The 11855-nt window shown below is 37.0% G+C and overlaps 3 protein-coding genes across 3 annotated transcripts; 1 reads left to right on the forward strand and 2 right to left on the reverse strand.

The window, feature by feature from the left end:
• Window positions 1–818: 818 nt before the first annotated feature.
• Window positions 819–2473, forward strand: LOC136343078 (uncharacterized). The gene has a single exon (XM_066289466.1). The coding sequence runs from the start codon at window positions 1402–1404 to the stop codon at window positions 2287–2289; it is 888 nt and encodes a 295-aa protein (XP_066145563.1). The 5' UTR covers window positions 819–1401; the 3' UTR covers window positions 2290–2473.
• LOC136343081 (uncharacterized) lies at window positions 2389–6265 on the reverse strand. The gene is made up of 11 exons (XM_066289470.1): window positions 6012–6265; window positions 5763–5958; window positions 5555–5669; window positions 5248–5497; window positions 4706–5083; window positions 4619–4658; window positions 3419–3580; window positions 3175–3366; window positions 3059–3119; window positions 2872–3002; window positions 2389–2808 (listed from the first exon to the last, which is right to left on the reverse strand). The coding sequence occupies exons 1-11, from the start codon at window positions 6192–6194 to the stop codon at window positions 2492–2494; spliced, it is 2025 nt and encodes a 674-aa protein (XP_066145567.1). The 5' UTR covers window positions 6195–6265; the 3' UTR covers window positions 2389–2491.
• Window positions 6266–6623: 358 nt separating this feature from the next.
• Window positions 6624–11751, reverse strand: LOC136343076 (lipase 3-like). The gene is made up of 7 exons (XM_066289465.1): window positions 11119–11751; window positions 10883–11063; window positions 10382–10496; window positions 8386–8635; window positions 7289–7441; window positions 7011–7235; window positions 6624–6964 (listed from the first exon to the last, which is right to left on the reverse strand). Exons 1-7 carry the CDS (start codon window positions 11281–11283, stop codon window positions 6752–6754), a joined length of 1302 nt encoding a protein of 433 aa, XP_066145562.1. The 5' UTR covers window positions 11284–11751; the 3' UTR covers window positions 6624–6751.
• Window positions 11752–11855: the final 104 nt, after the last annotated feature.

Raw genomic sequence — 11855 nt, forward strand, 5'->3', positions numbered from 1 at the left:
AACATATTTTTCAGTGGAGAAAGAGAAAATGTACAAATGACAATGGATCTGTCTTAATTTGGGGTTGTAGGAGTGCAACTGGTGTATGTGAGTTGCAGTTGGTCGATGGAATTATGAACCATAGATATATTTAATCGACATTCTGAAAAATAATCTATGCTAATGCAAATAAAGCGGGGTTTATTAACGATTATATATTTACGCATGATAATGATTCCAAATATACGATATACATATAATTCCAGAAAATGAATTTTATATAATGTACCTAAATAGTTTAAAACGCCACCGCAATCTTCCGACATTAATCTTATTGAACTGGAAATTCACAGATTTTTGGATTTGTAGCTTTTCTTCGACCCATTTTGCAATAAACTCACTTATTAAGCCACCAGTTGCAACAATACAAATAAATAAATTATAACTTGCTATAATAAACTGTTAGAAGCTGTCAAATTGACGTATTGCATTTGTTACAAAGTCTGCTGTGTTGATCCTCGTACTCATATATAGGGTGTTCCAGAAACATTGTTACAAATTAGTAGGGGGGTGAAACAGCGTTGAAAAATAATGCGGTTTTAACCTGAACTAGTCTTGTATAAAATTTGGTCCTTTTCGATTTACAGGGTGTTAAAACAAATATTATTTTTTTGGAGAGTCTACTCTTTCCAAATTTATACAAAAAAATAACCTATGAGGTTCACTTAAACAGTAATGTTAGTTTTTCCAAATACATGTACAACGTAGGTGGCGCTACCTATACGTTAGTTAAAAATGGATATTGTAGATAGATTTTTCGACAAATTACAAAAAAAATTGTTTTAACACCCTGTAAATCGAAAAAGACCAAGTTTTATGTAAGACCGCATTGTTTTTCAACGCTGTTTCACCCCCTACTAATTTGTACCAATGTTTCTGGAACACCCTGTATAGAAATAACTTGTATCTGCCCCACATATAGTAATCGCCATGTTTATACAGAAAATGTATTAAAATGGTATATGCAAAATACTAAGGGCCTTTTGATTTTGTAAAAACCTAAATAATATGTTGCTTACATGTATAAACAAGCATTTAAAATCTTAAGTAAATTGAATAACCCATTGAATAGAAAACGAAAAATAAAAATAAATCTATTATTAGAAAATATCAAGCTTGCCCCCAACATATAAAAAATAGGGCTCCTATAAATAAAATTAATGACGTTTCTTGACGTAAAGTCTTCGAGACAGAGTGAATAAACTCGACGTTGTGACAACTGAATGTACATTTTGCTATTTATTTAGGTTCAAAGTTTAGTTTTGTTTCACAGAATTTGAGTTCAATCTGGATAAAATCGCAATTCTGCTTCTATTTGTGATTGCCTAAAGTAAAGTACAAGAATCGAGCAAGATTGATACAATGACGAAGATCACAGAATTACCATTAAATAGCATCAATCAAGCCTCTAACCTTTCTTACATAAAGAATTTCTCCAGGAGAATGCTAAAAACTCAAATATTTGTTGGTACCTTTCAAGAGAAACGTTTCGTGCAGAATCTCAACTCCTACCGGGATGTGGTTAAAATTAACTCCAAAGAGACACAGTTCATCGAGAACCTTTTGACTGTGAAGGACAAAGTTAGTCGAGAACTGGCTGATATCACTTGGATAGGTATTACTGAGCCAAATACCATCGGAGCACCAATGGGATACTGTTTGTGGGTAGTTTTGCCAGTTGAAGTATTTGGGACATATTGGTTTAAAGTAAAATCCATAGATTTTGTAGCTAATGAGATGTGTATCAAACTTGAAATCCTTCGGAAGTTTGTTGTTGAGAAAGAAGAGGATTCTTCAAGCTCAACAGATAGGAGCAGTCTTAGTTTTAACGTAGTTCTTAATCAAGTCAAATTCAATTTGTTTAGGAGTTTTAGGGAGCTTTTTACTTTTGCCAATTTTAAAGAAACTGTAATATTCATATCGTTGCTAGTTAGCACTATTGTAGTAGGAGTAGTAAATTTAATAAAATATCTTATGGAATATGTTTTACAAATCCTTCCACAAATTTCAAATTTAATCAAGAGCATCACTCCAATCATAGTGAAATGCTTTGATTTGATTTATAAAATTGTACATGGGATTTTTAGTTTAATTGTTATTTTAGTGTATAGTTACAAAACACCACAACAGATAAATCATAGGCCATACTATAATAGTATACAATATCGAGAGCCTTTGCGAGAGAATTTTAGACGAAGGCGTGGTTTGCCATCTAGATCTTCAGTTATAATTGAGCCTCTTGATGATTGATATATCTAAAGGTTATATTTGTTGGTGCTTTTATGTAAAAAAGTAGGCATTTAATTATATATAAAAGTATTATATAAATAATTCTGCATTCTGTTATCGTTTTGATTTAGTAAACAGCTTTATTTGTTTTGGGAAAGTGTGACTGAAATTTTATGTTTTTGGAATAAATAATTAAATACATAAATACTATAAAATCATTATTTTAAGTCTTATTATCAGTTTCGTCTTTGGGATTTTTCATAGCAGAATCCGCAACGAAATTCTCCTGTCCTTGGGCATAAATTAAAGTTATATTTTCGTGCCTCGCTGTAGTCGGGATTTCAGGTTTTTGTGTCACCATAGATGCATTATTTCTTATAGGTTTCACGGTACTATTAGGAGGGGAGTCGGTCAACTCGCAGTGTCTACCATAAGAGCCTTCCCTGCAAAGGCACCTGTACAACCCTTCATCATGAGTAACTGATATGCATTTTGCCCCATTTTTGCAGTTTTCTGGATTGTCCTCACAATATGTCAGCTCTGAAACATCATAGATATTAATGAGAAAAACTGATGCAATAATAATGGGAAATATCGACATACGTTCGTTGCAAAACATTCCTCCCCAGCCTTTCTTACAGTTGCACTCCCAGGGCCTGTTGCAAGTACCGTTGACGCAGCCTGGATAGGGGAAGCATTTTTCGCAGTTTTCGCCCCACCAGCCCACCTTACATCTGATTTATTAATAACTTTACTTAGAGATAGTAAGTGAAAAATTGTGGATACTCACCTGCATTCTCCAGGTTTGCGGCAGTACCCTCTTTCTTTATGGCACGTCTTTGAGCACAATGCTGGAGATGATATTCGTCACCGATTAATACTAATATAAAAGAAGATTCAACTTACGCGTCTGACACAGTATTCCCGTGTAACCAGGGAAGCACTTGCATTCCAAAGGTTTTTCACAGTATCCGTGAACGCAGCCCGGTAATACCTGGCATTCCCTGCATGTTCTTCCAGCCCAGCCCAATCTACATTTGCAATGTCCAGGCTCAGTGCAGTATCCTCTAGCTGGGTGGCACCCTTCTCTACAAATTGCTATATTTTCGGTCAGTTTAATTATTGATTTTTCTCTGCTTAGAAAGATTACGCTCGGAACAGAAGAGTCCATCCCAACCTTCCTGGCAAATGCACTCAAAACTGGCGTTGCAGTACCCATGCTGGCATCCCGGTAACGGAATGCATTTGTTGCATTTACTTCCATAGTATCCAAGCTTGCAAACACATTCTCCAGGTCTGTTGCAGTATCTAACTCAAAGGTTCTGTTATAACAAAGATGTAAGTATAGAATACATCCACTCACCCTTGCATTGGATCGCATCCAGAACGGCATTTGGGGACGTCACACAAGTCCCCATTCCAGCCTGGAAGGCATTTTACCTCCCCATCATCAGAACAGATGTAGTGCGAGTGTTCATTGTGGGAGGAGGGTAGTTCGCAGGCCTAAAGTCTGGAATTTAGGTCTTTGAAACACTGATCGGAATGGTTCCGTTTACCTGCTTTTTCCACTTGGGGACGAATTTTCCCGACCTAACCAATGGGAGTGAAACAAGGAAGTTAAAGAGGCAAAGCCAAAACAAAGGTAAATAGCTCATGATTGCGTGCCACTTTTGCCTTGAACTTGACGCGACTTTGTCCGCATCTGATTCTTCAATGAAGTGGTACCGGTGATGGCCTAGTTATTGCTTCTTCGACGTTTGTTCATCGTAACTGTAGTTTACGGGGGTTTTCCGATTAATGACTTAAAAAAAAGTATTTATACAGGAAAACCTTGAGGCAGCTAAGCATTTGCATATCTTTAAAATATGCAAAGTGCGTATTTTGAAAAATTGAAGTGCGACGCTAGTTTTTGCACCTTTATGTTTTGATAGTAGTTCTCACCTCGCGGGAAGTTCAAGCCAAACCCGGGTATAAACGCAAGAGAAAATTAGCGCTTCTGAGTCTAAAAGTAGTGTATAAATTTATTTTTGCTATATTTAATATATGCAAGCAGCAGCTCCCCGCATTACTCATATCACATGAGATTTATTCAACATAAAATATACATTTCTTATACAAAAATAGCTATTTGTATGAGTGATTGAAACAACGTTTTTATGGTAACTATGTGTAAATATCATCTCTTGTGAAAAATAGGAACGATGGTAAGAGCCCTCGAATTCATTTTAAGGCCTCACAGCCTCATTGATTACCCGAACCAATGGGTCGTAAACAATTTTCCTCGCGTGTCTGCCCATCACGAAGTCTATATGGTTAAAATTAGGCCGATCAATTTTCTTGATCCCATGACGAGCTTTTTCGTTTAAGTTCCTATACAAGTTCCAAGCGTCCTAAAACTCCTTTAATAGACACTGAACCTTTCATGCTTAACTAGTACCTCTTCGGGAGTAGCCCAGTCCTGTGTACTATACATTATGTAAGTAGGAACTTCGATTTTAGTTATGTCAAAAAGGGGAGCCACCGGAGTACCATACTTCCTCATATTAATCCTCGGCGGGTAGTTATACTTCCTGAAATTTCCCAATACCAAATCGGCGGCGTGGTTGAGAATCTGGATAGAGGTGCCTCCGGGTAGTTGTCTGAAGTATACTGGGACCATTTCAGGACCAAAGTCTGCGTTTGGACCGTAAAATAAATTGTAAAGTTGCATGCAGAGCCGCATCAAAGGAGGGGACTCCATACAGGGCGTCATCAATCTGCTGAGTTCACTCGCTTCCGATACCACGCGTTCAAGTCTTAAATCTCTCACTGTATCCTGATGCATGATAATTAAGACATTAATGGGACTGGCAAGAAATGCGATTTTCTGGGTGCGATATTACAACATTCTGCATTATTGGTGAAGGTTGTATAAAGCATGAACAAAAACTCGCTTGAATGCAGTCGCTAGCATTCTCTTTATATGCAAAAGTTACTTACAATAACCCAATTGCCATAAGGGGCGAACCATTTATAAGGAGAGATCATGCGATTGAGGGTATAAGCTGGACATAGCAGGACGAACATTTTGATAATGCTCTTGGCTTCCTCAGGGAATTCGCTGCCGTACATTAGGGCAAACGTTGTCCCCAATGAATGTCCCACATAGATGATCTGACTTCCAGGTTCGCTGTGTGAGAGAATGGTGTGGAACATGGCCGGCAAATCTAAGAGAGCTACATCATCCATGCTGAAAGAAGAAATTTTTGGATTGTTTTTTTTGAAAGTGAGGTTTCCATTTCCCCACCTTGTTTCCCAAAATTTTGGATCCCTAGAGGTTAAATTTAGGTGTTGTTCCGAGGGAAATGTGCCTCGATAGTTTCCCAGCCAGACGTCGTACCCGGCTTCCCACAGGACGAATGCTAAAGGTAATATTTTACCCACAAAATTATAGGATCAGGTAAATGCGGAAACTAACCATAAATGAATGAAAATTATTTTATAATAGACCTTACCCAAAGAATCCTTCTTCAAAGCCAGGAAATTATTACAAGTAGCCACCAATCCATGCTGAAAATATACAGGGTGTTTCTTGGCATGGGGGTTCACCCTCCCATCGTTAGGTATCCTAAACATGGTCAAAACATATCCATCCTTAGTGACCACTTTATAGGTTTGCACGGGGTATCCCAGCATTTGAATGATTTCGGGCTGCAATTCAACCCCATTCAATTCCTGCAATCTCCTCCACTCCAAGTACTCACGGCAACGTAATCAGCACTCAAATCATACCAGCAGTTCGAATTATTCTTTATGGTATAGTAGTCATCGAAGGTAGGACATACATTATTAGGACGATCGCTGATGGTACTGACGTCCCCGGATACGTGCAGTAGTATCGACGGAATCACCAGGAACAACGCGGTACCCACCAGCCCCCGGATCATGTTTCAGACCATTTAAATGGGTAAATGGTACTTCTTGAAATAGTATCATGGTCTAGGCTGCAAGACCTTGACTAGTCTAATATAAATTTGTCTCGACTGATAAAAATATGTTCCTACTGTAGGTTGCGTTTACCGGCTTGCCAGGTCCGGGCAAGGGCACTTTTCAGTACTATAGACATTTATTCATGTACAATAAAGATACAGCCTAGGCCGAACCTGGACTTAATCCAATAATTTTTTAGAAACATTATAGGTCGAACAACTGTTACCACAGAATGAGAAATAGGGAAATTTGAATTAATCAAATGCGTTTGTGTTGATTGCCGTGCATGACACCTTCGAATTATCATTTTACTTTTAATTGCCATCCCTGTTGGTTTTCTTTATGGAATTGCGTATGTTCCACAAATAAAATCACAAAAAACAATATTCCAAAAATGTGGAAACTGTTTAATCAACAGAAAATATTAAAACATAAATATAATAAATCACTATACAATTTTTCCCCTAAGAGAAACTCAAACATCTGTAACTATTGAGTTGTAATATTTGTACTCTTAAATATTGTTAATGCTCGCATTATTCTCATGTCTTTGCTTTTCTCTTTGTCTCTTCATGAATTTGTCTATGACCTGCATAACAGGCTTGGTCACCAATTCGTCAGAATTCTTCCCAAAGAAAAAGTCATTGTGGTTGAAATTTAGCTTCTCTACCCCGTAAATACCAGCCCTTATTGGTTCCGGTAGTTCCTTGTAAAGATACAGGGCGTCCTAAAAATAGTTGTAGGGACAAAATTACATATTTTTTGCATATTACCTGTTTGGTGGTGGCCCAATCATTCCTGGCATAAATAATGAATATTGGCACGGTAATTTTTTTAATATCATATTCCGGAGGCGTTTTGCTGCCGTACAAAAAGGTATTTTTCCCAGGTCCGTAATCGTACTTCCTGAAGTTTCCTTTTGTCGACTCCCTCAAGAACGTTAGCGTTTTCAGGGAAGTTCCTCCAGGTAGCTGATTAAAATATACAGGAATTGTTTCCTGTATGAAGAATCCGGTCTAAGAATCTTAATTATTAAAAATATGAGACTCACTGGAGCAATATCAGTGAACGGCCCTATGAACATATTGACCATAGTGACACATGCCATCATTATAACTGGAGAAGCCATGCATGTAGGTCTAGTCAATTGCCTGGCATATCCTCTAGATACCACCTGAACTACGTTCAATGCGCCAGTAACCTCCTTCAAAAATGTATTATAATGAAATCTTCCTTCATTAGTAGAATTTTTTATTATCAGGTGAAAACCTCGCCTATAGAAGGATTGATAAAAAATATTACGATGCAAAATGAAATTATTATTGCTAAGCTTTCTCCATTATTTGATGACCCTGTAACATTCCGGGTGCCTAACCCAGCGGACCAAACGAATATTGGCTCGGCACGAATTGCAAAACTATGAATATTTAACATGCGCCACCGCTCCGTACGGGTACCGGTACTCGTAGGTGTAAATAAACTGAAATCAGTGGCGCCGAGGAAGGGCGCTTAAAATTGAATTTTTATTGCCCATTTGTGGTGTTACATGTTTAAATTAACTCATTCATAGTGTTATATGTATACTTTTCATATGATTAATTGTATTATCGGGAGCGTATTGATTTGGTAAGTGTGGCTTTTCGGAGGCCTTTAAAGAGCATTTCAAAAATGAAGTAAATATGAAATCTGCAGATACCAGTAGTAATTTTAAAAACTAAGACTTATGTGCAATGTCTACGTTTTGTTTTAAATATTTATGATTGTTTAAAAGAAGAAAACAAGCGTAACTCAGTAAAAAGTATTGTAACAAAGATACGCGAATTTACTAAATTATATTTGTAAACAATTTAACGGGTTATTAAAGAAGAAAATGTTTAAATCGTAAAAATTAACGCATACAAACGTTTTTCTTTGATGTACCGGCACTTACGGGATTGTGTTCGCTCTTGTTGCAGATTTGCGCAAATTGGAGAGCTTCAGCGTAGATTACTGTTCAAATTCAACGCGCCATGTTGCGCAGATCATTTTAACAACGCTGCGCAACGCAGTGCGTACGGTTTGGAGTCACCTTTGCATTCCACCAATGTATTTTTGCAAGAAGTTTTTCGCAGTTTCAACTGATAATAAAAACATTACAATTTAACTTACTAAAGCAGGGTAAAAGAGCGGAAAAAGCACCCTGTAAGGGCTCCTCATGTGGGTCATTTTATACGCTGGCCCTAGAAATATAAACAGGGAGACCAAATTTTCTGCCATACGTGGTCTTTCTGAAGCAAACATCATTGCGGCGGAAGAAGCTAGAGAGTGGCCAATGTAGATGGTTTTCCCTTTGTTTCCCGAGTGATATTGGACTAGTTGCAGCATCGCCGGGACATCATAGCGGGAAATTTCATCTACACTGTACATAATTTGGTCATTTAAAATGGAGGGTTATCGAATATCTTACTAACAGCTAACACAATAATTCATCCAAGACATGCAAATTAGTTGCCAGTAAATAGCAATTGGCCTAATAAACACCTTACGTTTACCGTTAAGTCTTAAGTTATAGTACGAAGTTTTTCAATAATCACCCGTTATCAAAGCCGGAAATTATATCAATATTGTTGCTGTTTTCTACTTTTTTTGTTAGCAACCTGTACAGTGGGGCCAAATTATTAAAATTATGTAACATGAGTGTTCAGAAAAGTTGCTAACTTAAATGTGCAATGATAAACGTGAAGACCTAAGGTACATATTCAGATAAATGCGTTAGATATTGACTAAAAAAATCGTTCCGGTTTTTTTTTAAGGTAAATAAACTGTCTTGTGGGATTTGGCTTTGGCAATGTGTATTTCCTCCCACAGGGGATGTTAAACCATGTGGATGATATATCGCCGTCATCCTCATTTTAAAACGAAATGTTTGAACGCTACGAGGGATTTCGAGTAAATGTTGTCTTATAGACTAAGAAGGAATAAGGATTAAATCATTTAATCTGCTGTCAACTTTAACTGCACCTTAATAATGTCCACATAATAGTTGAAATAATTGTATGCTATTTAAATTAATAAGAAATCAAATATCGGCAAAGAACATTTTTAATAAACATGAAACATTCTCGAATTTTGCATTAAGCCCTGGTAAATGTGGCTCTCAGATTCACATTGCTCAGCCAAATGTGAATCTCGTGTAGACAACCAGATATACATTTTTTTTCCGGCTTTAAAATCTGCGATTTTTTGCTTGTTTAGAAAAAAAATCTTATGTGTATTGAACAATGTGGGCAATACTATTGCAATTATCGTTTAATTGAACAAGACTTTCTATCAGGTGAGTTATTCGATTCCCGGCCTTGAAACCCCCAAGGGAATTCCTGAAGTTATTAGCTGGGTATTTACTACTTTTAATTATATTGGTCACTTTGGGGATTGGTTTACGTTGCGGTTTAAAAAATCTCATAATATCCGTAATAACTGACAATTAGTTAAATATAGTCATAAAAACTGTTCCTTATACGATTTAGAAATAACAAACTTCCTAGTGAACCAAATCGCCAACGTACCGAGTAATTTTTCTCTAAGCGGCGCTCCACATGTCTTATTTGAGTTCAATTATGCTTTAATGATCTACTTCTGAGAGGTACAAAATTGCGCAAGATGGAACTGGTATATAGGCAAAAATTGCTCGTAATGAGATAGAAATAAGCATATAGTATTCTGTGAGAGTTGGTCGATATTAACACTTAGCTTTAACTAGTTTTAAAACGAGCAAAGTTGATGTAATCGGAATTATTATTTAATACGCGTGCTAAAATGCATAAATATACACAAACGCTTTATTCAGATTGAAAAATAACTGTTAGATGCATTTTCGTTTCCTATAGATCTTGTGTTGAAAGTAAAAGTAAACACAGCGGGTAAAATAAATTAATGCCGAGAGCATACTTAATTATCAATCTTTGTGGTATGAATATGATCCAATTTTATGTGATTTTAATTGTGTAATTATTGCCTATATGAAATGCGTTACATTTTTAAAGTGAATTCGTTTATCCTGTATTGTATATTTGTTTTGCTCGCAATGTGGTCTGATAGATTATATTTGAATAGATAGTGATAATATGTATTATAATAGACATGCAGAGATTGTTTGAATGTTTACCTGTGGTCCCAAAATTCCTTTTGTGTGACATTCAAAGATTCATGCCCTTCTGAATATTCAGTTCCTCGATAATTACCCAGCCACACATCATAGCCAGCATCAGCTAGTTGAAATGCTAAAATCACATAAAAAATCCTTTTTTTCGCACAATTTGGCTGGCAATTTTAGATTATCTTATTTCTAATATGAAGTAATAGATAATAAGCACAAAGAAAAATGCTGCAGAAACCTGTTAGGCGTTTCCATTCACCCCTCATCTACACTCGAGACATTCCATTATACCTCGCTACCTAAATTAGAAATCGATTAAATATAATATGATACGTAAACGTAATTAGCCGAAGTTCTAAGAATGTTAATGCCTTATGAAAGCTCTCTTTTCGTTCTTATTTTATTAAATAATTTAACATTCGATCAATTTGACGCCAAGATTCTGTACATAATGGTGGATGCAAATATCATCTAATCTCCTTAAGAAGCATTTTTCTCAACTTTACCCACCTATCGACCTCTTTCCCAATCCAACGAAGATCCCTGAAGTGCTTTGCACCCCATGTAGCATAAAAACAGGCGGCTTTCTGTCGTTGACCCCAGGGATCCTGAACACCGTCAAATGGAAGTCATCCTCAGTGCGCACTTTATATGTTATGATTGGATATCCAGTGTTACGTATTATATCCGGCTAATGAGAAACCTGACTTGCATACTATTCCTTCGTAATTAGGGCTGAGCCTTACCACAGTTAACTCGGCTGCAAAATCGTACCAGCACTTGCTGTTGTTGGCCATGGTGAAGTAGTCTCGAAACGTCGGACATACATTGTTGGGCTTCTTCTGCCCGAGAAGAACTGAGACACAGTTTAAGAACACAAACACTATCTTCGATAGTTGATGGAGGCTCATTTGGATGGCAAAAAAAATTTCTACACATATACTCTATTATTATTATGCAACCTCGCTAGCCGGTATTGCAGTACAATTTCACCGATTACGAGATATCTAATGCAGATTTTGTTTAGTTATGCTGCTTTCTTCACGCAATGCCTGTTGTGGAAGAAGGTGGAGAGTTTTGGTTGGGCTGCAATAGGGGTCCCACCACGAAACTAGGCACCTACATTATGCAGATTTTCCATCAAATTCGAAGAGCGTTCTCTTTAGCGTCGTTATTTGTTCAATGGTGGCGAATTATTTTCGGTACAGTAACGTCTCAAAATGGTTAAATATGTTTACCTAGACATTCATCCGGAAATTGTGTGTAACAGCACGAACTACATGATTTCTTGCTTTATTTGTTGCCTGTTTGGCAACTATCTCTTATACACACAGTTGGATGCACTCGTTTCCTTTCAATCCGGAAGACTAAATCTACTTTACCCGTTAGAACTGGGCGTTCCCGCTAAGTTTACTTCTTGCACTATTTTTTAAATAACTCTACTATTACTCTCTACACTCTCTCTGCAGATGTGGCGACATTT

Source organism: Euwallacea fornicatus, chromosome 13, assembly GCF_040115645.1.
Source record: "Euwallacea fornicatus isolate EFF26 chromosome 13, ASM4011564v1, whole genome shotgun sequence".
NCBI classification, from domain to species: Eukaryota; Metazoa; Arthropoda; class Insecta; order Coleoptera; family Curculionidae; genus Euwallacea; species Euwallacea fornicatus.